This window comes from Boleophthalmus pectinirostris, unplaced genomic scaffold (assembly GCF_026225935.1).
Source record: "Boleophthalmus pectinirostris isolate CB_2022bp ecotype Guang Dong unplaced genomic scaffold, ASM2622593v1 HiC_scaffold_15, whole genome shotgun sequence".
Lineage (NCBI taxonomy): Eukaryota > Metazoa > Chordata > Actinopteri > Gobiiformes > Gobiidae > Boleophthalmus > Boleophthalmus pectinirostris.
The window spans coordinates 20397122-20417830 of record NW_026571070.1 but is presented as its reverse complement, the minus strand read 5'-3'; the positions used below and the strand labels follow the sequence as shown (position 1 = coordinate 20417830).

Genomic DNA, 20709 nt, shown 5'->3' with positions numbered 1-20709 from the left:
AGGATAAAAAAACTTCCTTCCTTTTACTCACATTTGTAGTTGCCAAATATATTAGCAGTACTTGCAAATAGGCTTTGGACAAGAAACTACTACTTGTTCAGCCCGACAAAATATATAATATATAATTTTTATCTTTGGCATATTGTATCAAATAGTGTAAAATACATAGGTCTAGATTGGTCATAGAAAATTCTACATTAACTAGACTAAGAATTTAGCCAAATAAGACAGCACAGTACACCTGGACAGTAATCCTTTTGCTCTTGTAACGCTTCACTAAAAACAAGTAGTAGATAATCAACTACAATAGAAATTCCTTCCTAGTGGCATCAATGGACCAAATGAAGCACACTGTCAAGCTCTTGTCTATCTCAGCTGCATAGAAATATATAATGTAAGAACATATACAATGACATTATTATTGTTGATATATTTTGTTTTTCGTTTTGCATTGATCATATCCTCGGCACCCTGATGTCAGTTTTGTTTGGTACTACTGCGAGTTTTCTCTGATCCTGCTGATCAATTTGAGAGCATCTTTTTATTTTGTATATGTGTTTGCGTCCTGGACTGTAATTTATTGTGTTATATTGTGAACAAATAACGATTTTCAGTCAAACTTAAAAACCCAAAGGAGTTTTATTTTTTTGGTCTTTTTGCTCACTTCTGTTTTACACTGACTGAAATATCTTGTCTGTATGTTGCCTTTGATTCCATGATGATTGAGTTATTGCTGGAATGTTGGTTCTACTGTTTTAGCATGACACTTTTACAGTTTGTAGGAGCCTCACAAATGAGGAAGGTTTTGATCGAATATGATTGGATGGTTCTTGTCTTTTGTTTTACATTTCTTTTTCTTACTCAAGTCATGTTTTGTTGTCACAGAAAGGTGTGGAATGTGCAATCTATGCAGGCCAAGAATTGTGGCACTTTATTTTCTGTCTATGGGATTTGTAAGTGTACAGGCAGAAACTACTTGTATTTTTCAAATGTTATATCTTTAATATGAGGCGAACAGTATTACAGCTACCAGAATCTCACAAACAATGCAAAATCTGAGTTTGACTTTTTCGTATTGATATTAATTGACGACAAATTTGACTATGTATTGATCCAAATTGACCACTAGGGCCTTTTATATTATAGTTGGATTGAATGAACTCCAACTTATGTCTGTCAAAAATAATTTTAATGGCCACACACAATGGATTTTATGTTTTTTGTGAATCAATGTTGAGAATGATTCTATTTTTTCTAAAACAAAATAGAGCACGACCACAATTTTTCTGCCATATTTGGTGGTTGAAATGCTGCGTGCCTTTTCATAAATGTTTATGAGAAGGTAGCAAGTCATTTTTGCTTTGTTCATATAGCACTGTACAGAAAAAAAATCTAATTTTATAGGAGAAATCAGGTCTTTATGTAATAGATAAAGTAATGTTGTTGAGTTCTCAGGTTTTCTACAACTCTCTGAATTGGATAGAACTCTGTTTTTCTTTCACAGCTTTTTTGAATAGTGATGTTGTCAAATCCACATTGATGTCTTGGCTCCTGGAGCAAAGCACTCTGGGTAATATGTGTACTACATTCACTATCCACCCCATCAGTCTTCAGTGAGGCGAGAAAGGAGCACAATACAAAACTTCTGGCCAGTAAGAGTTTGAGATTCCCATAAAACTCATGCAAGAATAAACAAAAACACATTTGCCAAGTGACAAGTCCATGTGATTTCTCATGCCGACACTACAGCTTTAGACTAACCACATTGCATGCCCTCCAGTACTGTGTAAGCTGATAAATAGAAAGAAACCACCTTCTAAATTATTGCATTGCACCACTTGTGGCCCATTTTGTGTACATATATTTCAACATCAATCAAGCATATCGTCAATGTAAAATCCCCTCATTTCAAACTCATCTGACCTTCAAAAAAAATTCTTCTTACCATCTGGGTCTGTTCAGTTTTACTTCCGAGCCCCTTTTGTTTGTCGTTATCACATCTCCACGTAGGCCCGGACCCATCCTTCATTCTGACAGCCAGGGCGAGAAGAACATACCATTGATCGGCGAGACTCCCCTGGGATGGCGTTTGTGTGGGTACTGAAATAAATAGTGTTGAAGATGACAGCAAAAATGGGAGTGCGCTCTGTCTTACTGTCTCAGCATTATCCAGCCCTTATCCCATATGGAAAGGTATTCTCCCTGAGAGAATGGGTATTGTCCATGTCACTGATGCGTGCTTAACTGAAACATCCCTACAAAGCATTAAGCCATTGCATTCTTCTTCTTATGTTGTATTTTGCCTCTTACATTATGTTTTATTTGTTCATTATCTTATCTGTATTTGACACATTCAGAGCTACAGACTGTTTTTTTCTGTACAAAGCAACATCATCTTTGTATGCATGTAGTAGTCTGAACAATTATGTGACCACACTTTGTTATGGTACATGTATGTCAACATTTCTGTAGAGCATTGTTCCCCATTACGTCTATTAGCATATGCAGAATAACAAATAAATGTGTATATAACTTGGGTGTGTGTGTGTGTCATACTTATACAGGCACAGCTGCACTATCATGGCTCATATGCTCATTATGAATCACATACTAATGTAAACCTATTAACTTTTAAATGATTGTAGCATGCTCCAATTACAACAGACATTACAAAGCACTGGAAATGAAAAGCTCAGAGCTATATGGCTAGTTTGTAAATTATTCATTAATTGTGTGATACAGTTTGCTAGAAGTAAGCAAACAATCACAAACAGTAATTTTAGACATTTTGAGATTTGATACTTGTGTTATAAGCTAAGACTAAAACTGGGAATTGGGGGACTATTGTAAGAATGATTATTTCCTTGTGTACCTAAACTCATTATATTAAAGAATACATGTGGTCACTTAATGAATCGGCCGCAGAAGTAGCCATGTTTTTTTGATAAGACCTTTTTTTTTTTTTTTTACTGTGACACGCCTGAATAACATAAATTATGGCCTTATAATAACATAATTGTGCTTTGGGGTTGTAAATGTGTTGGAAACTATAGGCCAACTTTTGGGTTTACAAATAGGCCTATTGTTAATATATTATAATAATACGTACAACAAACATGCTCTGTGTAACTTTTCTGGTGGTAAGCCATTTGCTTGTGTGCATGGAGAAAGTTCCACAGTATGGCATTAAACGTTTAAATTAATTGCAAACAATTAAGCAAGTGACAAACCTTAACACGTCAAATCTGTGGATAAGCAACAAACAACTCATCACACTAAGATGAGACACAAAAACACTTATAATGAAAGAAATGCTCAGTAGATAAGTTTAATGCCATATTGTGGAACATTTCAAGCTAAAACCTTTCTGCAAATTTAATTAATGATCATGATAATTATGTTTAGGCTCCTTGGCTACTAATTAAAGATGCAGAGCTGTTGTCGCTCCAGGCCACAAGAGGGCGCCACTGGGGGAATCATGTGGAAACAAAAGCAAGGAGGAAACAGAAGAAGAGCGGATGCACGACTGTTTTATTTTTGAACATGGAGCGAGAAAAGACTGAGAAAGACATCTCAAAAACACACCAGACTGTGGAGGAGGACTGCTTCTCTCAGGCCAGCGCTCTGGTTACAGACTGGATGTTGGATTTTCTGTTCGTAACTCTTTGCCGGAACTTCAAAGATGCGAATCTGGATGAATTCAACAAAAATCTGTTGTCTTTTCAAGGTAAGAAGTAGCTTCGGGCATATCGATATGAAAATATGTATTTGTTTTGGCAGCTCTACTATGATGCACAGACGGCTAAATATTACCATTTTATGCACAGTGTTTATTATTTATTATGAGGCAGGGACAGTGCACAATATACATTAACCTTAACAGGAGAGATACATTGTGTCAGGTTTTAGCACTAGAGCATGTTTTTTAGGTTTGAAGTTTAAAATGAACTGAATACATGCGCGGGTCAGTGACGTTTTACAGTTTTCAAATGCTAAAATAAATATTGTTAAGTTATTTTCAATGTAATTAAATAAAATTTGATTGATAATGATGAAAAACACAAACTGAAATCTACAAATAAACAGTAGGGCATTAAAAAGTTACGGCATTAACTCTCAACTCTGGTACAAATGTTAGAAAAACATTTCAAAATTGGATAAAACCTAAGCATGTTATTGTCACTTTCTTATTTTCATTACCAGTTTCTGATTTTCATTGGCTGTTTTTCAGGATTTTTTTTTTTTTTATGTATTATTGCTTTTCGTAGTTTCAAGTTATTTCATTGAAAATTGTTGATTTTTCTTTCATTACCAGAGGGGTACCAACAATTTTGTCCACGTCTGTATGTATGTGTGAGAATATAAGTAAGTGAGAGGGCCACAATGAATAATGTCTTGATCGGCCCCTCATACATAACAACAAAAATAAAGTTGTATATAATTATATGATGTTTTTTCCACTATGACCATGTATCAGAATACGTTACAAAATACATTTTAATTTAGGCATTTAGTATTCTAAATTCTAAATACATTCTCAACGCATTCTTCCCATCACTGTGTATACAGCCTTGTACCTAGTTTGCCCATTTCCCCATTTTAAAGTTTTCTATGTGAATTCCCATACCAGAAGAAAGCAAGATAGTCTGCAAAACAAGAACCACTGCCATTATCAAATCCAAAATGTCACACACACGGCATAGCTTTTCTGTTGGTTTTACATTACATTTCTTTTATAAAATAAATAAGTAAGTCTTTCTATAAATTGAAAGCAAAACATTAAAACTATTAATTTAGGTATTGTTTACATTTTGACTTTTCCCCACTAGGCCTGTCACGATAATTACCATATTGACTTATCGTTCAATATATGGAAGCTGGAACAATGTATTTTGGGGCTCAATATCGTGTGTAGTCTTTTTTTTTTTTTTTTTTTTATTTTTACTTTTTTGCGTTTTTATGTAAGAAGGTAAGATTCGAACTGTAGACAGTTGAATAAATAACTTAACTGATTATTAATTAATTCTGTTATTCATTTGTTCAGCTCAAGTATTTTTAATGATACAGTATATTAAAAAAACAAGTTTACTGGGACTATCCTGCTTGATTTCAGTGGCATAAAGTAGTTTCAATATATCGTTTATCGCAATATTTCTCTGTAGCAAATATATCATTCTTCAAAATGTGTTATTGTGACAGGCTTAGTCCACACTAATAACTAAAGTCTTGGCTGTTCATGATTCTGTGGTGTAAATGTCAGCATTACATTTTTTTCATTTAGCCTACAATTCTTTCTTTTTTTTTCTTTTCATTTAGCAATTTCGGACGATCTACCACAGAATGAAAAAGTTTTGATCTGTGCCTTCCTTTCCAGAATCATGCATGGACAACAGCTGGGTAAAAGATGCTATTTAGAAATGTATACTTGATAAAGATATATATTCTGTTTTTGTGGAAATAAACAAATGTCACTTTTCTCCAGATGTGATATTTGAAGAAGACAACAAAGTGTCTCCACTGATGTCTGCCGCAAAAATCTGGAATCACCTCAAAGAGACAGTGAATGATGAAAGTTTAGCAAGAAACTTGACAATACTTTTGATTGTTCAGGTAATAAGAATGTGCATGCAATTTGTGCTATTGGTGTTAATATTGTGAAACTGCTAATCTAGTTCTCCCTTACTAGGCTGTGGTGGTGTGCTTGGAGAAAGGATCCAATGCGTCTTATGCCCTCCAATGGTTTGAAAGGAATATAGACCTTCCATCGGTAATTATCTGCATTTGACTTATCAGTGTGACTGTAAAAGTTTGTTGATTTCTAAACTCCCATCTCTCCCTTATCTCTTACCTATCTCTCACCCAGACCCTGAGAGTCAAACTGGGAACAGTCGTGGCTCAAAAGGACATTTACCACCCTTTTATCCAGAGTTTCAGCTACAGCCGCCTTCTAGAGACCACCAAGACGTTTGTGGACGCATTTCTGGAAAAGAATCCCTCCGATTACCTTCTTAAGGTACCTGCTTATGGCTAGTATAAATACTGTAATTCAAGTTAATGTATCCACAATCACACAACAAAACCTGCAGCGTCAATTTTGTATTCTAAATTTATCCACCTCTGTGTCTGATTTAAAAATTGGCGTTGTTTAAATAAACTATTGATGTGATTCGCTAATTGACAATTTGTCACCAAATGAGTGGGAAGGACAAACCTGTCCTGTTCAGGAGGTCTGCCTTTATTTATGAAAGCCTCTGAAGTGATTTGCACAGTGGCTATTGACCAAGGTTATACTTTAAAGGCTGCTATAATGACAGGCCTCATTAATCCTGCTTTCTCATTAAGGCAACAGTTGAACCTGAAAGTTAATTGCTTAAGAAGAGCATGATCAGGTAATATTTAGAAACAAGATTAATGTGGTGCATGTTATGTCTTTTTGGTAATTAGGTGGCCACAAAGGCGGTGCAGTCTTCTGGGAGCAGAGACACATTCAAAGACAAAGAAGTGAAGGACAACTTTCAAACCACTGTGAAGTCCAGCACAGCTAATGTCAACAAAGAGTGTGTTTTTAACATTTACATCTTTATACTGGCAAGTTATGTACAGTAATCTCATCAGAGTTTTGGGGTTACCCCCTTGCCTTTTTAGATAATATCATTATAAGAATCTCACCTGCAAGAAGTATGCATTGTATTTTTTTTTTACACTTTTTATGCATGTTTTATTAATTTTATCCTGTTTTTTTTAAACAGGAATGAAGATAATACATTATTTGCTAGGTACGTGCATTAATATTTTTTACTTTTATTTTCATTCCACTAATAATTCCATGATGGAGCATAATGTGAATTTAAAAAAAATCCTCTGCTTATGTCTATAGATCAAAACGCAGACTTCTCGCAACTAGAATTTGTGACATATGGACCCCAGAAGCATGCAAAAAGCCCTCAGTTTGCCTTAAAAGACTGTCCAAGATTGGTAAGTGTTTGTCTGTTTGGGTACTAGTAAACTAGTTAGCCCAAAAGTGCAGTCATTCTGTTATTCAGCAGCATGTTGAAATATAGACGTGGACAAAATTGTTGGTACCCCTGAAGAAAAATTAACAATGGTCACTGAAATAACTTCAAACTGAGAAAAGCAATAATAAATAAAATAACCAATGAAAATCAGACACTGTTTTTGAATTGTGGTTCAACAGAATTTAAAAAAACAAACTAATGAAACTGGCCTGGACATAAATGATGGTACCCCTAGAAAAGATTGTAAGTAATTGGACAATAGGGACATGTTAAACTTAGGTGTGTCCTCTAATTGGCATCACAAGCGTCTTCAAACTTGTCCTTAGTCAGTCTGCCTATTAAAGCTGCCATTGTGCTGTTTGGTGACATGATACAACACTGAACATGGACCAAAGAAAGCGAAGTGTTAGCAGATTAGAAGAAAAATTAAAGACCATAAGACCATCTCCAAGCAGCGTGATGTTCCTGTGATTACAGTTGCACATGTTCTTCAGAAGTTTAAGGTCCACAGAACTGTAGCCAACCTCCCTGAATGTGGCCACAAGAGGAAAAATTATGACAAATTCAAGATATGGATCATACGAATGGTAGCCAAAGAGCCCAGAACAACCTCCAAAGAAATGAAATGTGAACTCGAAGGGCAAGGTACGCCAGTGTCAGATCGCACCATCCGTCACTGTTTATGCCAAAGTAGACTTCATGGGAGATCACCACTGTTGAGAGAAAATCATAAAAAATTGAAACGGAATTTGCCACAATGCATATTGACAAGCCACAAAGCTTCTGGGAAAATGTCCTTTGGACAGATGAGACAACACTGCAGCTCTTTGGCAAGGCACATCAGCTCTATGTTCACAGATGCAAAAATAAAGCACACCAAGAAAAGAACACTGTCCCTACTATGAAGCATGGAGGAGGCTTGGTTATGATCTGGGGCATCTGGCACAGGGTTTCTTGAATCTGTGCAAGGTACAACGGAATCTCAAATCTATCAAGTTATTTTGGAACAAAATGTTTGGCCTAGTGTCAGAAAGCTTGGTCTCTGTCATAGGTCAGGTCAGGTGGGTTTTCCAACAGGATAATGACCCAAAACATACAGCTAAAAACACCCATGAATGGCTAAGAACAAAACATTGGACTCATCTGTGAGCCCAGATCTCAATCCTATTAGACATCTGTAAGATGAGCTGAAGTATGCTGTGTGGAGAAGGCACTCTTCAAACCTGAGACAACTAGAACAGTTTACTCACGTGGAATGGATCAAAATACCTGTTGACCAGTGCAGAAGTCTCATTGACAGTTACAGAATTGTTTGATTTCAGAGTTTGCCTCAAAAGGTTGTGCAACAAAATATTAAGATAAGGGTACCATAATTTTTGTTCAGGCCAGTTTCATTATTTTGTTTTTTTTCTAATGATTGTGTTTAACCACAGGTGAAAAGCAATGTTTGATTTTCGTTGGATACATTTCGGAATTAAATAAATAAATAAATAATTATGTATGCATTTATTTATTTATGTGCGACAGGGACAGTGCACAATTTTTACATTAACCTTGGCAGGAGAGATGCATTATACCAGGTTGTAGCATCAGTGCTAATTTCCACCTGTAGTCCCAGGGCAGATTCATTGATTGATTTTATTTAACTGACCTTCGCTATCAACTGTTCTTGGACACCTTTGTAGCATGTTTTGGGTTATTGCTTTAGGTTATTTCAGTGATGATAGTTGATTTTTCTTTCATTGTCAGAGAGGTACTAACAATTTTGTCCACGTTTGTACATGTACTTTTTTTTTTCTTGCAGAGTTATCCCATCCACATTGCAATGTCAAGGAGACAGACGGCACAAACCTCAAAAAGCGAAAACCGCGCACAGTAAGACACAAGCTCCATATTTTCATCCATTGTCATTGTGGTTGTTCTGTTGTCATTCAATCCTATTTGTTGTATTTTGTTTAGAAATGGTCCTGGGAAGAAGACAAACAACTCATTGCTGGTGTTAAACGTCACGGGTTGGGGCAGTGGGCTCACATTCTGCAGGACTATGACTTTGGGGACCGCACTGGTGTCATGCTCAAAGACCGATGGAGAACCCTAAGGAAGGCCAGTGTGGTTTAAACTGGCAGAGATGGACTACATTTGTATAGTTTGTACAGGTTTACTGAAAAGTCATTATTGCCAGTTACTGTTTTTATAATATAGCCTTCTTTTCTTTATGCATATTTATTTTTTTTACTGAGATTACTTCAGTTCAAAACTTGGTGCACATTTTGCCATATTTTATAATAAAATTTATTTGTAGAATAAAAGTTCTGTGCAAAATATATTTATGGCTAAAGTGAAATGTTTTGCTATAAGTGGCAGTGACAATACATCATGCATAGTTGAAATTTGAAAAATCAGCAGCAATGACTTAATTAAAGATGAGCTCAACTGATTTAAAATGTTTGCTTTCAGTTGGCCTCTGCCAAAGCTCACAGACAGTGGTGTGATTGTTTATATCAGATGAAGACAAAACTGTGCTGTGGTGGACAGTTGCAGTGCTTGCTCTTCTGAACCTTCTTCCATGTCCCACTGCACTGAGGGCTCCCCAGAGCCTGCCAGTGGAGCACAGCTTCTCTGCAACACAAAACAAAAGTATACCTTATCATGACCATTTCATAGTGTTGAGCATCATGAATAATAAACATAATTTAAATGTAAGGATTGGCTGGATACTGCTAAATCTGTATCATTTTCTGTATATTTGAGCAACAGGGTCAAATATACTTTAGCCACAAGGGGGCAGCAAACTATGATGGGCCATTGTAGGCTTCGATCACAGCGGATGCTAAACTCGTCACTCTGGTTATATATGTTTGACTACTTGTGAAAGTGTAATTGGTGAACAATAGTAAAGAAAAAAGACATTAGCCCAAATAACAGCACAACGCATTGGCTTAACTTTCTCCGTTAGTTGTATTTTTGATGTAGTGCGCTTCAAGCTGTAAAGTCAGAGTTAAAATAATGTATTGTCTGGAGAAGAACACTTTCTAACCATAGAATGGCTTATATTAATATACCCTATAGTAGAATAACAGAAATGAAAATCTACCAGGATTTAGCTAATTGGCTAGTGTTAATAAGTCACATTGAGACTATATATGCGTGACGGGTTTATTGAAAATGCCTTTTGACCCGTCCCTGACAGATCCCACTCGGAGGCGTCATAACTTCATACTTGTGTGCGTCCAGTCCGTCTCCGTGGCACCTGGCGCTGCTGTTCCTCATGGCGGGGGGCTCGCAGGCCACGCACACCCGGAAGCCCTCTGTGATATAGCGCATCCACAGAGTTTGGGGCCGGTTCTGCAGTGCGCAGTGTGGCGTCCGAGACTCCAGCATGAACTCCACACAAAAGCTACCGAGGGATAGGCCCGTTAGGGTAAGATAACGACATCATTAGCTACTGGCATAGATTACAGGGTGTTAATCAAATCATATAATAGGAAGAATAGGTCTAGGCTAGTCCGGGGTGTCCAAACTATGGCCAAAATACGGCCCTCAGACCAATTTTTGTTGTCCCTCGGGTCTTATGCCATTATAATTGCCGCTACTTTTAGGATACTACAAATCTAAGTAATTCTAGCACTGTAACATCAATCAAACCCAAGTGGCATTGTGACACAGATCTGAAATTAATGTTCCCGGTCCTATTAAAGATACAGGGGCTCTATCAAATCTATGTTTCCATATGTGGCTCCTGGTGAAAAAGGTTTGGACACCCCCGGGCTAGTATAGATATCTAGATGGATGAACAGGTGTTGAAGAATAACTTTATATGATTTCTAGAGAGGTAGACAAGAGGTGCGTTAATGGATGAACATCATGTTATCACTTGTCACTTGTAATAATACCAGATGCAATGACTGAAACTACTTTTACTTGAGTCAGTATCTTGAGAAGTACTTCTACCCTGATGGGTCACAGTACCCATACTGCCAAACAGGCCTTTTATGCTCTATTCATGAGGCCGGAATCATTAAATTCAGGGTTTGATTTCAAAGGACTGTGGGCAGTCCCTCAGCATAGACTGTGTGTGGAGAGACATGCAGGTGAGCAAACACCTAACAGTCACTTCATGCACAGATCTTTGTTCCCTCTCATAGGTTTGGGTTACACTTTGTAACTGCAGTAGTGAACCTTTATTACTCCGGGGGGCGTTGTTGGGAAGATTTATAATAGATAAATGATGTGAATCTTACCCAGGGTGCAGGGGGTTTCCATAGCTGTCATACTTGGGTCTTCCCTTGGCAAACTCCATACTGGTGATAAATGCTGGACCTAGAGAGAAAAAGTTATGGTTAATCATTAATAGTATTATGCAAAGATGTGGTGAAAAGTGCACAAAAGTGGTTATTTGTAAGAGTTTTAAATAAACGTATTTCTTCATTTAGGCTGATAGGTGTTTTGAGAGATCTTACAATACATGTGTAGTATACAGTTTATCTGTATTTGTAATCTTGAAATGATGAGAAGTTCTGAAATCAAATCTTTACAATTGCAGGATTAGACTTGTGTCTTTGTAGAACTTTGTTGGTCTTGGTTGCTTTCTTTCTTTCTTTGTCTCAAATATTAGGAACAAAAACAATAATCTAATGTAAAATTCAACAAGTCACAATATGTTTGAGGAGTCGTTTTGCATTCTTTATTCTCACAATTTTAAACTCTGTGTCTCTCTTTTGTTTTTGTTTTTTAACTGCATCTTCAGACCACCACTTCAAAATGAGTGTCCTGAGTCCTCCTGACCTGAGTGGGCTGCACAGGGCTTGCCCTTGTTGTCTCTGTACTGTATGCAGCCTGCCCTCTGCTCCAGAGCGGGGCAGGGCTCTCCGTTGTTTGAAGGCTGTCTCTCTGTGTGCCGCACACGGACTCTCATGGAGGGCTGGCACTGTTTGGCACAACCACTCCAAAAGCTCCACTCGCTCACCGCACAGTCCTGAGCTGGTAAGACATCACATATGAATATCACTAAAACATAAGACAGTTAAAATGGAAGTCATAACAAAGAACTTTAAACTTTTAAAGGTGCACTATGTAACTTTTCTTGCCAGGGGTCCGTCACCAACCTGCCTCCGTGAAGAAGTTTTTGCTTTGTTACATTGTATTAAACTATTGCTTTTATTGTTTTTTTTTTTTTTTTAGGTAAAATAATAACATCTTATTTGAAACGTGGAGGTGGGCGGCAGACCCCCAACAGAAAAGTTACATAATACACCATTAACCCCCTAAAGATAATATTGCCTGAAATATGAAAATATAAAGAAAGAAGATGTCATGCACACACATATTGCTTTCCTGAGATTACAGTCACAGTGTGATTATTAAACTCCAGGAAACCAGCTTTGTTCAGTGAACCATTGATTTAAATGTAGCAACAGGGCACTGAAGTCAGGCCAAAGGGGCAGTCGTGTGATGTCCATAACCCCAGCTTTTATAACCACACTTTGAAGTTCTAATCATCAGTCATTACCAGTGTGGAGCAAATATTGTTTTAGCTACATTCTGTCTCTGATTGTTACTGTAACAGTCACTATAAGAAATGGCATTCTTTAAATATTTGGACTAATTCTATTATGTGGGTCTGAGAAACAAGGTTAGACACTGGACTGCTAAGGTATTTAGTGGTAAGATTATTACAGTACACTGCCTTGACTGTACACAGTTGGACAGTGTAATCATTGTGTTTTATAGATACAATATGCTTGTTATCACAATCCCATTTACAGACCGCAATCACCTTTGATCTGTCAGATTGATCACAAGTCCCAGTTACCCAGAAACTCCCAATTCAACAAAATTTTTGAGAAAAATTACATAATCCATAATCCAACTTTTATTGAAAAAATTTATGTAGCCTATAGGTTGAAGAAGAATTTGAAGGTGTAAAGTATTGTCACCATACTAAAATTTCAAACTCGACTTCAATACGAAGTAAAGATCTTGATATGTGAATAAAAAATACTTTTTTCTGAAAATATTATATAATTTTTCAAGTTATGCAAAACTTTTGTAAAAAATAAATAAATAAATAAATAAATTGTATTTTTTCAATCTAGTTTTGGTAACAATATTTTTGGACAAATATAGAGAAGTATGCACAGCCAGGTTGCATGGACTTTCCTTATTTACACAAAAAGTATCACTCATATGAGACAATTCTGAACATTTCCTCCCCTTGTAAGCCCACCGTTGCCATGGCCACAGCACTAATACACTTGACCTCTACCGTCTTTTCATACATGACAACACATTCTTATCTATTCGGCAACTTGGTTATCTGAAACAACAGCTTATCTATAGGCATGTACACACCTATAGATAATTCCTTTAAAACTAACCTGGGCATTCATTGAAGTAGTCAAAGCAGCAGTCCCTGGTTTGCCCACAGCCCTCATCGCAGTAGCACGTCCCGTAGACTCTATCCATCCTCCAGTCTGTTGTCAGGCAGTTCATATCTCTTCCCCTGCAACATTTACCTGCACACCCTCCCAATGCACACTGTCCCAGAGAATACAGCACAAGAAGCAGGTACACCGACTCCACAGAGCTGCTCATTGTGAAAATGTTTTAAACTCTTGGCTCAAGTCATAGCCGAAAGAAGAAAAAGCAGGAATTATAGCAGCTCCTTTGTAAACTGGAATTCTTCTCCTCTGTTTGTCCCAATTGCAATTCCTGGAAAACCTTAGAGCACCATTATTTCAGCTCTCATCACAAAGTTCTTCATGTTGTACTATGCATGTAGCTCCTTCTCCTCCCCTCCCACTGCTGTCTGACAATGAGCACGAAGGAGGGGTCAGCTACTCCCAGATACTCCAACAATGTTTTCATCAGCTAGATTTATTAATTTAGTAACTTTTTTTCCCCTTTGCAGACCACACTGGCTTTCTTGTCCGCCTTTTCCTGGCCATTCTTTGCCATCACAAATCTCTAAACATCCCCAAAGAGAAAGGCAGGAATGTGCTCACTTTGGCAGGTCTCCAGACAATTGTGCCAAGGGGGCCAGTGCAAAACAGTAAGCCACCCTTTGCTTGTTGTCACCTCCATGGGTTGTTATCGAAAATCTCCCTTTTCTATTTGCAAAGAATGTTATACTTTATCTTACATCTTGTTGGGATTATGATTCAGTGTGTACAGTGGCATTGCTTGCATACCGCAGGTGAATATTTTCAGTGTCTTTGGTACACTGGTGTCAGCTCCCTGCACTCCCTGTCTAGAAGACTTGACATTATTTGCAGATCTGGGAGTAACCTAATTTATTACTCGGTACAGGAAGCTGTAAAATAAGATGTTAAGTTTCAACTAAACTTAATTACTACATACATTTAGGTTTATATTAAAGCTGCACTATGTAACTTTTTATAGCTATAGTTTGCCAAAAATGTCCCAGAGTATGTCATTAAACTTATCTATATGGAGACAAGGTGGCGCCACAAGGCAATTTTACAGTAAGAATGCATGTTTTGCTGAGTTTTTTAGGCAGCAAAAACACCTGTAATTAAATAAATTCTCAATATTTATGCCATATTTTGAAGCATTCAGGGGGATGCAAAAACATCTACAAGGAGACGAGCAGGTGATGGACCCTCCACTACAGAAGTAACATATAGTGCACCTTTATTGTTACAATCTGGTATTAATGATCCATTCATCAATAGCATAAACTTAATGCTTCTGATTGCCCTTCTGATAGCTTAGGGGTAAAAAGTTTTAATTAAATACATGACAAAACCCTTGTTTTTAATTATGTCCACTAAAGTTGTTGCTATGCTGACCTCTAGTGTCTGGAGTTGGTCTGGATACATCAAAACAATTTCTCCTTTGACCCACATGTGACCTTACTGATCAGCAGGAGATAAACTACTCTGAAAAACAACTGTAAATTAAACCTACAAATACTGCAGATATTTGTAGAAAATCATGGCAGTGAATGAAATGACTTATTAAAACAAGATAATTCATTTTTTGTCAAATTCAAATAATAAAAGGTGCATTTAAGCTTTCATTGTAGATTCTTTGATCCACATTTTACCCTGAAGTGGTTCTGGTGAAGCAGCACTAACAGCTTTCATCCCCGCTATGTTCATCATCAGCAGCATCACTGACCTCCAAGTGCTTAAGCCAGTGTACATGTAAGCTACAACAGTTGAACTTTGGCCCGGCTACACTACCGAATGCACGTGCCACATGATCCTTTGGCTCTCTATTATAGCTCATAGACAACCATTGACCAGTTGCTTCTATGGTGTGTTTTTAATGCAGTGACAACCTTTTAATTTAGATGCATTAAAAGAATGTGGCCAGTGTCATGTGAGGCTCATCTTATCCTCTGAGTTTGCTTTGGACTGAGGGAGTTGAAAGTAAAGATCAAATCATGTGTGCTGTACAGTTGACAGACTCTGACCCCCAACCTGCTGCACCTGTCAGACTCAATCACACTAATTATAAACATATTGATGCATTGAAAAAATGTTAACCAATGTATTTTTTTAAAATGACAAATAACTTTTCAAATACAGGACACTTTATTCATTTTGGCTTTCTCATTTCAGCATAATCTATAGTATGTCGTTTGCACAGTAGACTTTTCGTTATGTAAAAAGTTATGGGAATCAAGTGTCCAGTGTGGAATTCAAAGAAAACTTTCACTTCTGCCTTGTGTTTCCAAAAACAACACATTCCAACATGGACAGATTTAGCTAGATAGCATCTTTCAGCTTCAAAATAGTACTGGTACAAGATATGGTGTACATCTAGTGTGACATTGGTGTTGACTTGATCTCTCTATCTGTTAAAGCACAAACATTTTTACTGTAAATACTGCTAAAAGCTTAAAGGTAGTAGGCCTATACAATAGCATTGCACTTTGTCTGATTTGTAGTACAATGAAAATGTCAACAAAAAGTGAAGAGTCTGATATAATGGGTATGACCCAAAATAGAAAATGTAACCAACATTTAAATCATATAAAAGTTTCTATAACTGTCAATAAATCAACACCTTAACCTTACAGTAGTTTGAAGTGTAATAAATAGACCTATCTGATATGAACAGGTTTATGCGAACAAGTTCATGAAATATTTTATGAAGTGTCTACTCCCTTTAACAAGAGTGTGCACTGTACATTATTCTGAGCAGCTCAAAAAGTAGGCCACTGGCACATGTGGATTAGAGTGACACTGGAGTACCCATTGCATGAGTAACATACTAGTAGGTATCATGTCTACTGACTAATAATTAGGACTTTACATGTGTCGGTTTACAAAGGAATTGGATTACAGCACATGGAAGCTACACTAGACATTATAATCTTTTGAACAAGCTAGTCTACTGTCAAGTTTGCAGCAGTATTTTTTTCTGTTTTTTCACATCGCCTGTGTGGGGAATGTAAACAGTTTCTCATCTCCATGGAAACATATGGCCTAGGTAAACGTCATTTTAATGGTTTGTTGACCAAATCCTTACTGCCTTTTGATCTTAAAAGGAAATGTAGACACTGTCCTTTCTGTGTATTTCTTACAATGATATATTTCAACTCATAACTCATGTTGTGAACACCTGGATAAACAACAGTACATATACAGTACATTATAGGTCCATAAGGGCTATGAACGAATATAATATGAATAAATGTCTTTGTCCACAACTCTGACATTTATGGCAGAGTTGACTCCTCCTTTTCTGTAAGTTAGTAATTAATTAGTGTGTGTATGTATGTATGTTTGGAGTGTGTGTAATGAAAAAGGGCTACACAAATACAAGCTACTTTGACTCCATTTGTAGGATGTTTGATGGTAGTAATCTGAGTATGTGACATCAGTTTATGGGGCTGGTTGTTTCTGAATGACCAAGCTCTTTTACCCACAATGGAAATTGATATTTGGGCTTACCTCAATAAATTGTGAATGTCATTACTGTTGACTGAGAATGTATGTCATGCTCTTGGTGCCACCTTCTAGAAACAAAACAAACAAAAAAAACATAAAGGTGACATAGGAAGGAGGAGGATTTTCTAATCAAGTGCACATGTAAGGGTGGGTTGTCATAGGATGTTGATCTGTCCCACCTAAAAAGGAATGAAACAAATTAGAGTATGTTTGACATTGAATTTCATAAATCTCATTAAATATTAAGAGCAGTGGAAGTGTTGCAAACCTTGATATGCCTGTGAAATTATATTAATCAAATCTGCACCATAGCAGGCATTTCTAAGAAAAAAATGTAAAGCTGAAAGCTTTGATCAAATATTTTCAAGTACTTCCGTAGAGTGATTCAATATCTTTTGTCACACAGCTTAAAATTTGCATAGTTCTGTTAAGTTAAATGTTAGACAGGTAACAGATTAAAAAAAAAAAAAACTTGTTCTTTGTTATTGTAGTTTATTCTATCACTTTATTTTATTTTTTCAAGACAATAATTCCATGATATTGAAATTAAATAAAATATTAAGACATTGTGTTTATTATTGGAACAACTTTACAAGAATCGGCCGATAGAAGCACCAAAGTGTCGTCTAAGGTCATCCAGACGAGTTCACCTGAGTTCTGGTGAAATGATATACGCTTGTGGGCAGCCTCTGTGCGGCGCCTGTTAAAGACACAATTGTGTACTGTTTGTTCTGAGCCATTTTGTTTCACTCCAAATAAAAAGGACAGTAAAACCTCCAGAAGAGGAGCCACAGCCAGGCTGGAGGGCTCTGCTTTCTAGGTCATAGTCACTGAAACAAGGAAAAAGGAACACAAATTACAGGCACTACTGTTTAATAAAAAATAAATGTACTTTTTTTTTATTTCAGGAAGACCTTTACCAAGGCACGATAATGGCTATGCTAAACATGCCAGACACTGGTATTATGATCTGACGCAGCAAATTTAAATGAATTTGTTTATACATTTCAAAAGCTAAACATGTGCTGCATATCTGTAACATTTTAATAAAACAGTCAGAAATATGGCAATATCACATAAGAGCATTTAAGCTTCCTAAAAATAAATGTACTGTCATGCAGTAAGGTGTTGTGTTGTACAGTCCAACTGCCACCAGAGGGTGTCAAGAGTCCCAGAATGTGAAGATTAGCCATGTTACACAGAAAACTAAGATCATAGATGACAGAATAGCTGTCAGAGCGAGCCACTGAAAGGAGCAGGGTACTCTGGGTGTTTTATTGAGTTCAGACAGCCTTGGCACAGAACTGGACGTGTTGACCCTCGGGTGCAGTGGTGATTGTCAGGAGGCCGGTTTGCGAGGCTTCTTCATCTTCTTCAGCCTCTCCTGTCGCACAGTCTCACACTGAAGAGACGACAGCTCTGATATACGATGCAGGAAAGACTGAGGAGCACCAATCACGGGGTCTGCGTACGTCTGGACTAGAACACAGAGGGAAAGATACACATGGATTACAATGAAGCACTGAGGAGACTAATGTACAGAATGTGGCCCATTTCCACTGAAAATCAGATAAACATTTGTACATACATATCGCCAAAAGCAGAATTACAAAAATTATAGAAAACTGAATGGAATTGAAAAAGGTATGGGGCTATAAGCCTGTTCAAAGGTTTCAGGTGAATGCCAGCCTGATTTGAAGGACTTGACATGATAGCAGTACACCACTGTTATGGCACTATTGCAGTTCAAATCTAAATATATCTTGAATAAAGAAAGGTCATAAAGTCCTTCAAATCAGGAAAGAATCATTGCTTGAAACCCACATATGCACATAGACAATGACTTACTCTTTTGGGTCTCCTTAACAGTCTGCAAGTGGTAGGTTGGGTAATTTGCCTTTGACCTAATGACATAAAATAAAATAAAAAGTTTATGTTCTTACTTGGGAACTGGGAAGTGGGAATCTATTGCTCATGTAAGTACAGGTACCTGCTGAGTTTGCAGTTTCCCACGGGGAAGGTGTTTCTGCCATTGAGGACAAATGTGGAAGGAACAAGAATGGCTGGACTTGTGGTCAATTCAAACTGTTCATTGCAACTGCAAAACAAAGACATTTAAAAGGCTTGTTAAGTGGAGATTTTAGCATACATGCATGTGGTTAATGGTAAATTCACATTATACTAAAGGATGCCTACTCAAGGACAAAAGGTCCACTCTTGTGGCTGTGGGTTAGTCCCCTGGGCAGGCTGAGGGGATGCAGGTTGGCTGGTCGATGCACGTGATAATCTTTTGGCAAAGGAGGAATCATGGATCTGGTTCTCTCTGGCCTTACACCTATTAACACGGAAGGTAAGAAGCACAATGAAAAGAGATGCTTTCACTCAGGTCAGCGCACTGCATCATTGCTAAATAATTAATCCCTTATTAAGCCCTGTGTCATCATGTGTGAAGTGCTGATTTGCCTTAAACGCCCCAGGTGACAGACCATTTTGGGTAGTATAGTGACATCTTGCGGGTGTTAATGTAAAGTACAAGTGCAATTTTACTGCATAGTACCACTAAAATTCTAAGGACACAAACTATATTAAGCTAATTATTACAACATTGCTGTGTACTTTGGTTATAATAGAGGCTATATACTTACAGTGGGTATCAAACAAAAAGTGCCTTCCACAGATGTTCCTCTCATGTTCACTGCTGTTGGCCTGTGGTGGGTCATCTTTGGCTAATCGAGGAGATCTAAAAATATTCAATGTTAGAGTTTGGGAGCTTGACAGCTTATACGGTGCGCGCGATGCCCAAGCCCCACCGACCTGCAGTGAAATCTATGCCTCTACTACGAAAAAGTAGTCTAATTAAACTCATCGATTGGCTCAAATGCAAGACATGAACAATTTCTTACCCTCCAACAATGAATGTAGTGAACAAGGACTTTTGATCTCTCGGTTCTACGACAAAAAAAATAGATTTCCGTCATTGCACATAACCTCCCCATCCAAAGCTAGCAATGTGTAGTTACATTAATGCAGATGCAGAAGTCAAACCAGGTAACGCTCTGCCCTGCTGTGAAAAGGCGCGTACTCACTGCTCAAAGGCTGTATGACGGGAAACCTCTTGAGCTGAATGTTGTGTCTGACAGCTGCATGTCCTCCAGATGCGCCCATCGTCCGGAGCTCCCTGAAGGCGGCGGGATACTGAGGCACATCCGGGCCGCGCAGGCTGCAACTCGAGCCTCCCTCTGCAGCTATCAAGACCTTGGCTGTAGGAACCGCTGCCGTTTTAACCTGAAATGTCATCATGTTGGAGTTGCCATTGAAGCTAGGCCAGATAAACTCTCACGGCGATAGCAAAACGCCAACACGCTACACCGATCAGAGGCTCATTAGTACGGCTTCTTTAACGCTGGTTTTCAGATCACGGCCGTAAAGCGCTACCGACTCACTACGTCTCCATGGAAACAAGTCTTCGCCACCAGGACCTACAGAGCAATGACTTCATCTTTCTAAAGTGGCCTCATCAGTATATTTGAATGAAATTTCAATACCACACCAATAATACTGTACACATTTGGAAGAAATGTCACAAAACTACATTTACAAATTCAAAATGCCCAAGCCATGTCACTGAATCAGTAATGAAAAAAGTCAGTTTGAGAAGCACTAGCCTACGAAGTATATGCCTCAACCTCTCATGGCCTTATTAAAAGTCAAGCTATATTGAAGTATTGAGTGATTTGTTTTGCTCATCAAAAAAAGAAAAGGCTACACAA

At 37.6% G+C, this 20709-nt stretch overlaps 3 protein-coding genes across 3 annotated transcripts; 1 reads left to right on the top strand and 2 right to left on the bottom strand.

Moving 5' to 3' along the window:
- Window positions 1-3486: 3486 nt before the first annotated feature.
- Window positions 3487-9340, top strand: terf1 (telomeric repeat binding factor (NIMA-interacting) 1). The gene is made up of 10 exons (XM_020925700.2): window positions 3487-3727; window positions 5317-5397; window positions 5483-5610; window positions 5687-5767; window positions 5864-6013; window positions 6445-6557; window positions 6750-6776; window positions 6878-6975; window positions 8821-8891; window positions 8976-9340. Exons 1-10 carry the CDS (start codon window positions 3544-3546, stop codon window positions 9132-9134), a joined length of 1092 nt encoding a protein of 363 aa, XP_020781359.2. The 5' UTR covers window positions 3487-3543; the 3' UTR covers window positions 9135-9340.
- Window positions 9341-9471: 131 nt separating this feature from the next.
- Window positions 9472-13735, bottom strand: LOC110161034 (somatomedin-B and thrombospondin type-1 domain-containing protein). Its single transcript, XM_020925745.2, has 5 exons — window positions 13394-13735; window positions 11802-11996; window positions 11258-11336; window positions 10237-10413; window positions 9472-9635 (listed from the first exon to the last, which is right to left on the bottom strand). The coding sequence occupies exons 1-5, from the start codon at window positions 13608-13610 to the stop codon at window positions 9518-9520; spliced, it is 786 nt and encodes a 261-aa protein (XP_020781404.1). The 5' UTR covers window positions 13611-13735; the 3' UTR covers window positions 9472-9517.
- A 3808-nt stretch (window positions 13736-17543) lies between these two features.
- Window positions 17544-20555, bottom strand: si:ch211-171b20.3 (uncharacterized). The gene is made up of 7 exons (XM_055150891.1): window positions 20026-20555; window positions 19843-19888; window positions 19585-19679; window positions 19136-19274; window positions 18930-19037; window positions 18788-18843; window positions 17544-18418 (listed from the first exon to the last, which is right to left on the bottom strand). The coding sequence occupies exons 1-7, from the start codon at window positions 20237-20239 to the stop codon at window positions 18279-18281; spliced, it is 798 nt and encodes a 265-aa protein (XP_055006866.1). The 5' UTR covers window positions 20240-20555; the 3' UTR covers window positions 17544-18278.
- Window positions 20556-20709: the final 154 nt, after the last annotated feature.

What these genes read in the sequence shown, in the direction of transcription:
- terf1 (XM_020925700.2), top strand. Translation starts at nt 3,544, where the DNA reads ATGGAGCGAGAAAAGACTGAGAAAGACATCTCAAAAACACACCAGACT. An exon ending in GATAATACATTATTTGCTAG is followed by an intron (nt 6,777 to 6,877) that starts GTACGTGCATTA and finishes TTATGTCTATAG; the next exon opens with ATCAAAACGCAGACTTCTCG. An exon ending in AAAAGCGAAAACCGCGCACA is followed by an intron (nt 8,892 to 8,975) that starts GTAAGACACAAG and finishes TATTTTGTTTAG; the next exon opens with AAATGGTCCTGGGAAGAAGA.
- LOC110161034 (XM_020925745.2), bottom strand. Translation starts at nt 13,610, where the DNA reads ATGAGCAGCTCTGTGGAGTCGGTGTACCTGCTTCTTGTGCTGTATTCT. An exon ending in CTACTTCAATGAATGCCCAG is followed by an intron (nt 11,997 to 13,393) that starts GTTAGTTTTAAA and finishes ATGTCTTACCAG; the next exon opens with CTCAGGACTGTGCGGTGAGC. An exon ending in GACGGACTGGACGCACACAA is followed by an intron (nt 9,636 to 10,236) that starts GTATGAAGTTAT and finishes TTTGTGTTGCAG; the next exon opens with AGAAGCTGTGCTCCACTGGC.
- si:ch211-171b20.3 (XM_055150891.1), bottom strand. Translation starts at nt 20,239, where the DNA reads ATGATGACATTTCAGGTTAAAACGGCAGCGGTTCCTACAGCCAAGGTC. An exon ending in CGTCATACAGCCTTTGAGCA is followed by an intron (nt 19,889 to 20,025) that starts GTGAGTACGCGC and finishes TTTTTGTCGTAG; the next exon opens with AACCGAGAGATCAAAAGTCC. An exon ending in CTTTTTGTTTGATACCCACT is followed by an intron (nt 19,275 to 19,584) that starts GTAAGTATATAG and finishes CCGTGTTAATAG; the next exon opens with GTGTAAGGCCAGAGAGAACC.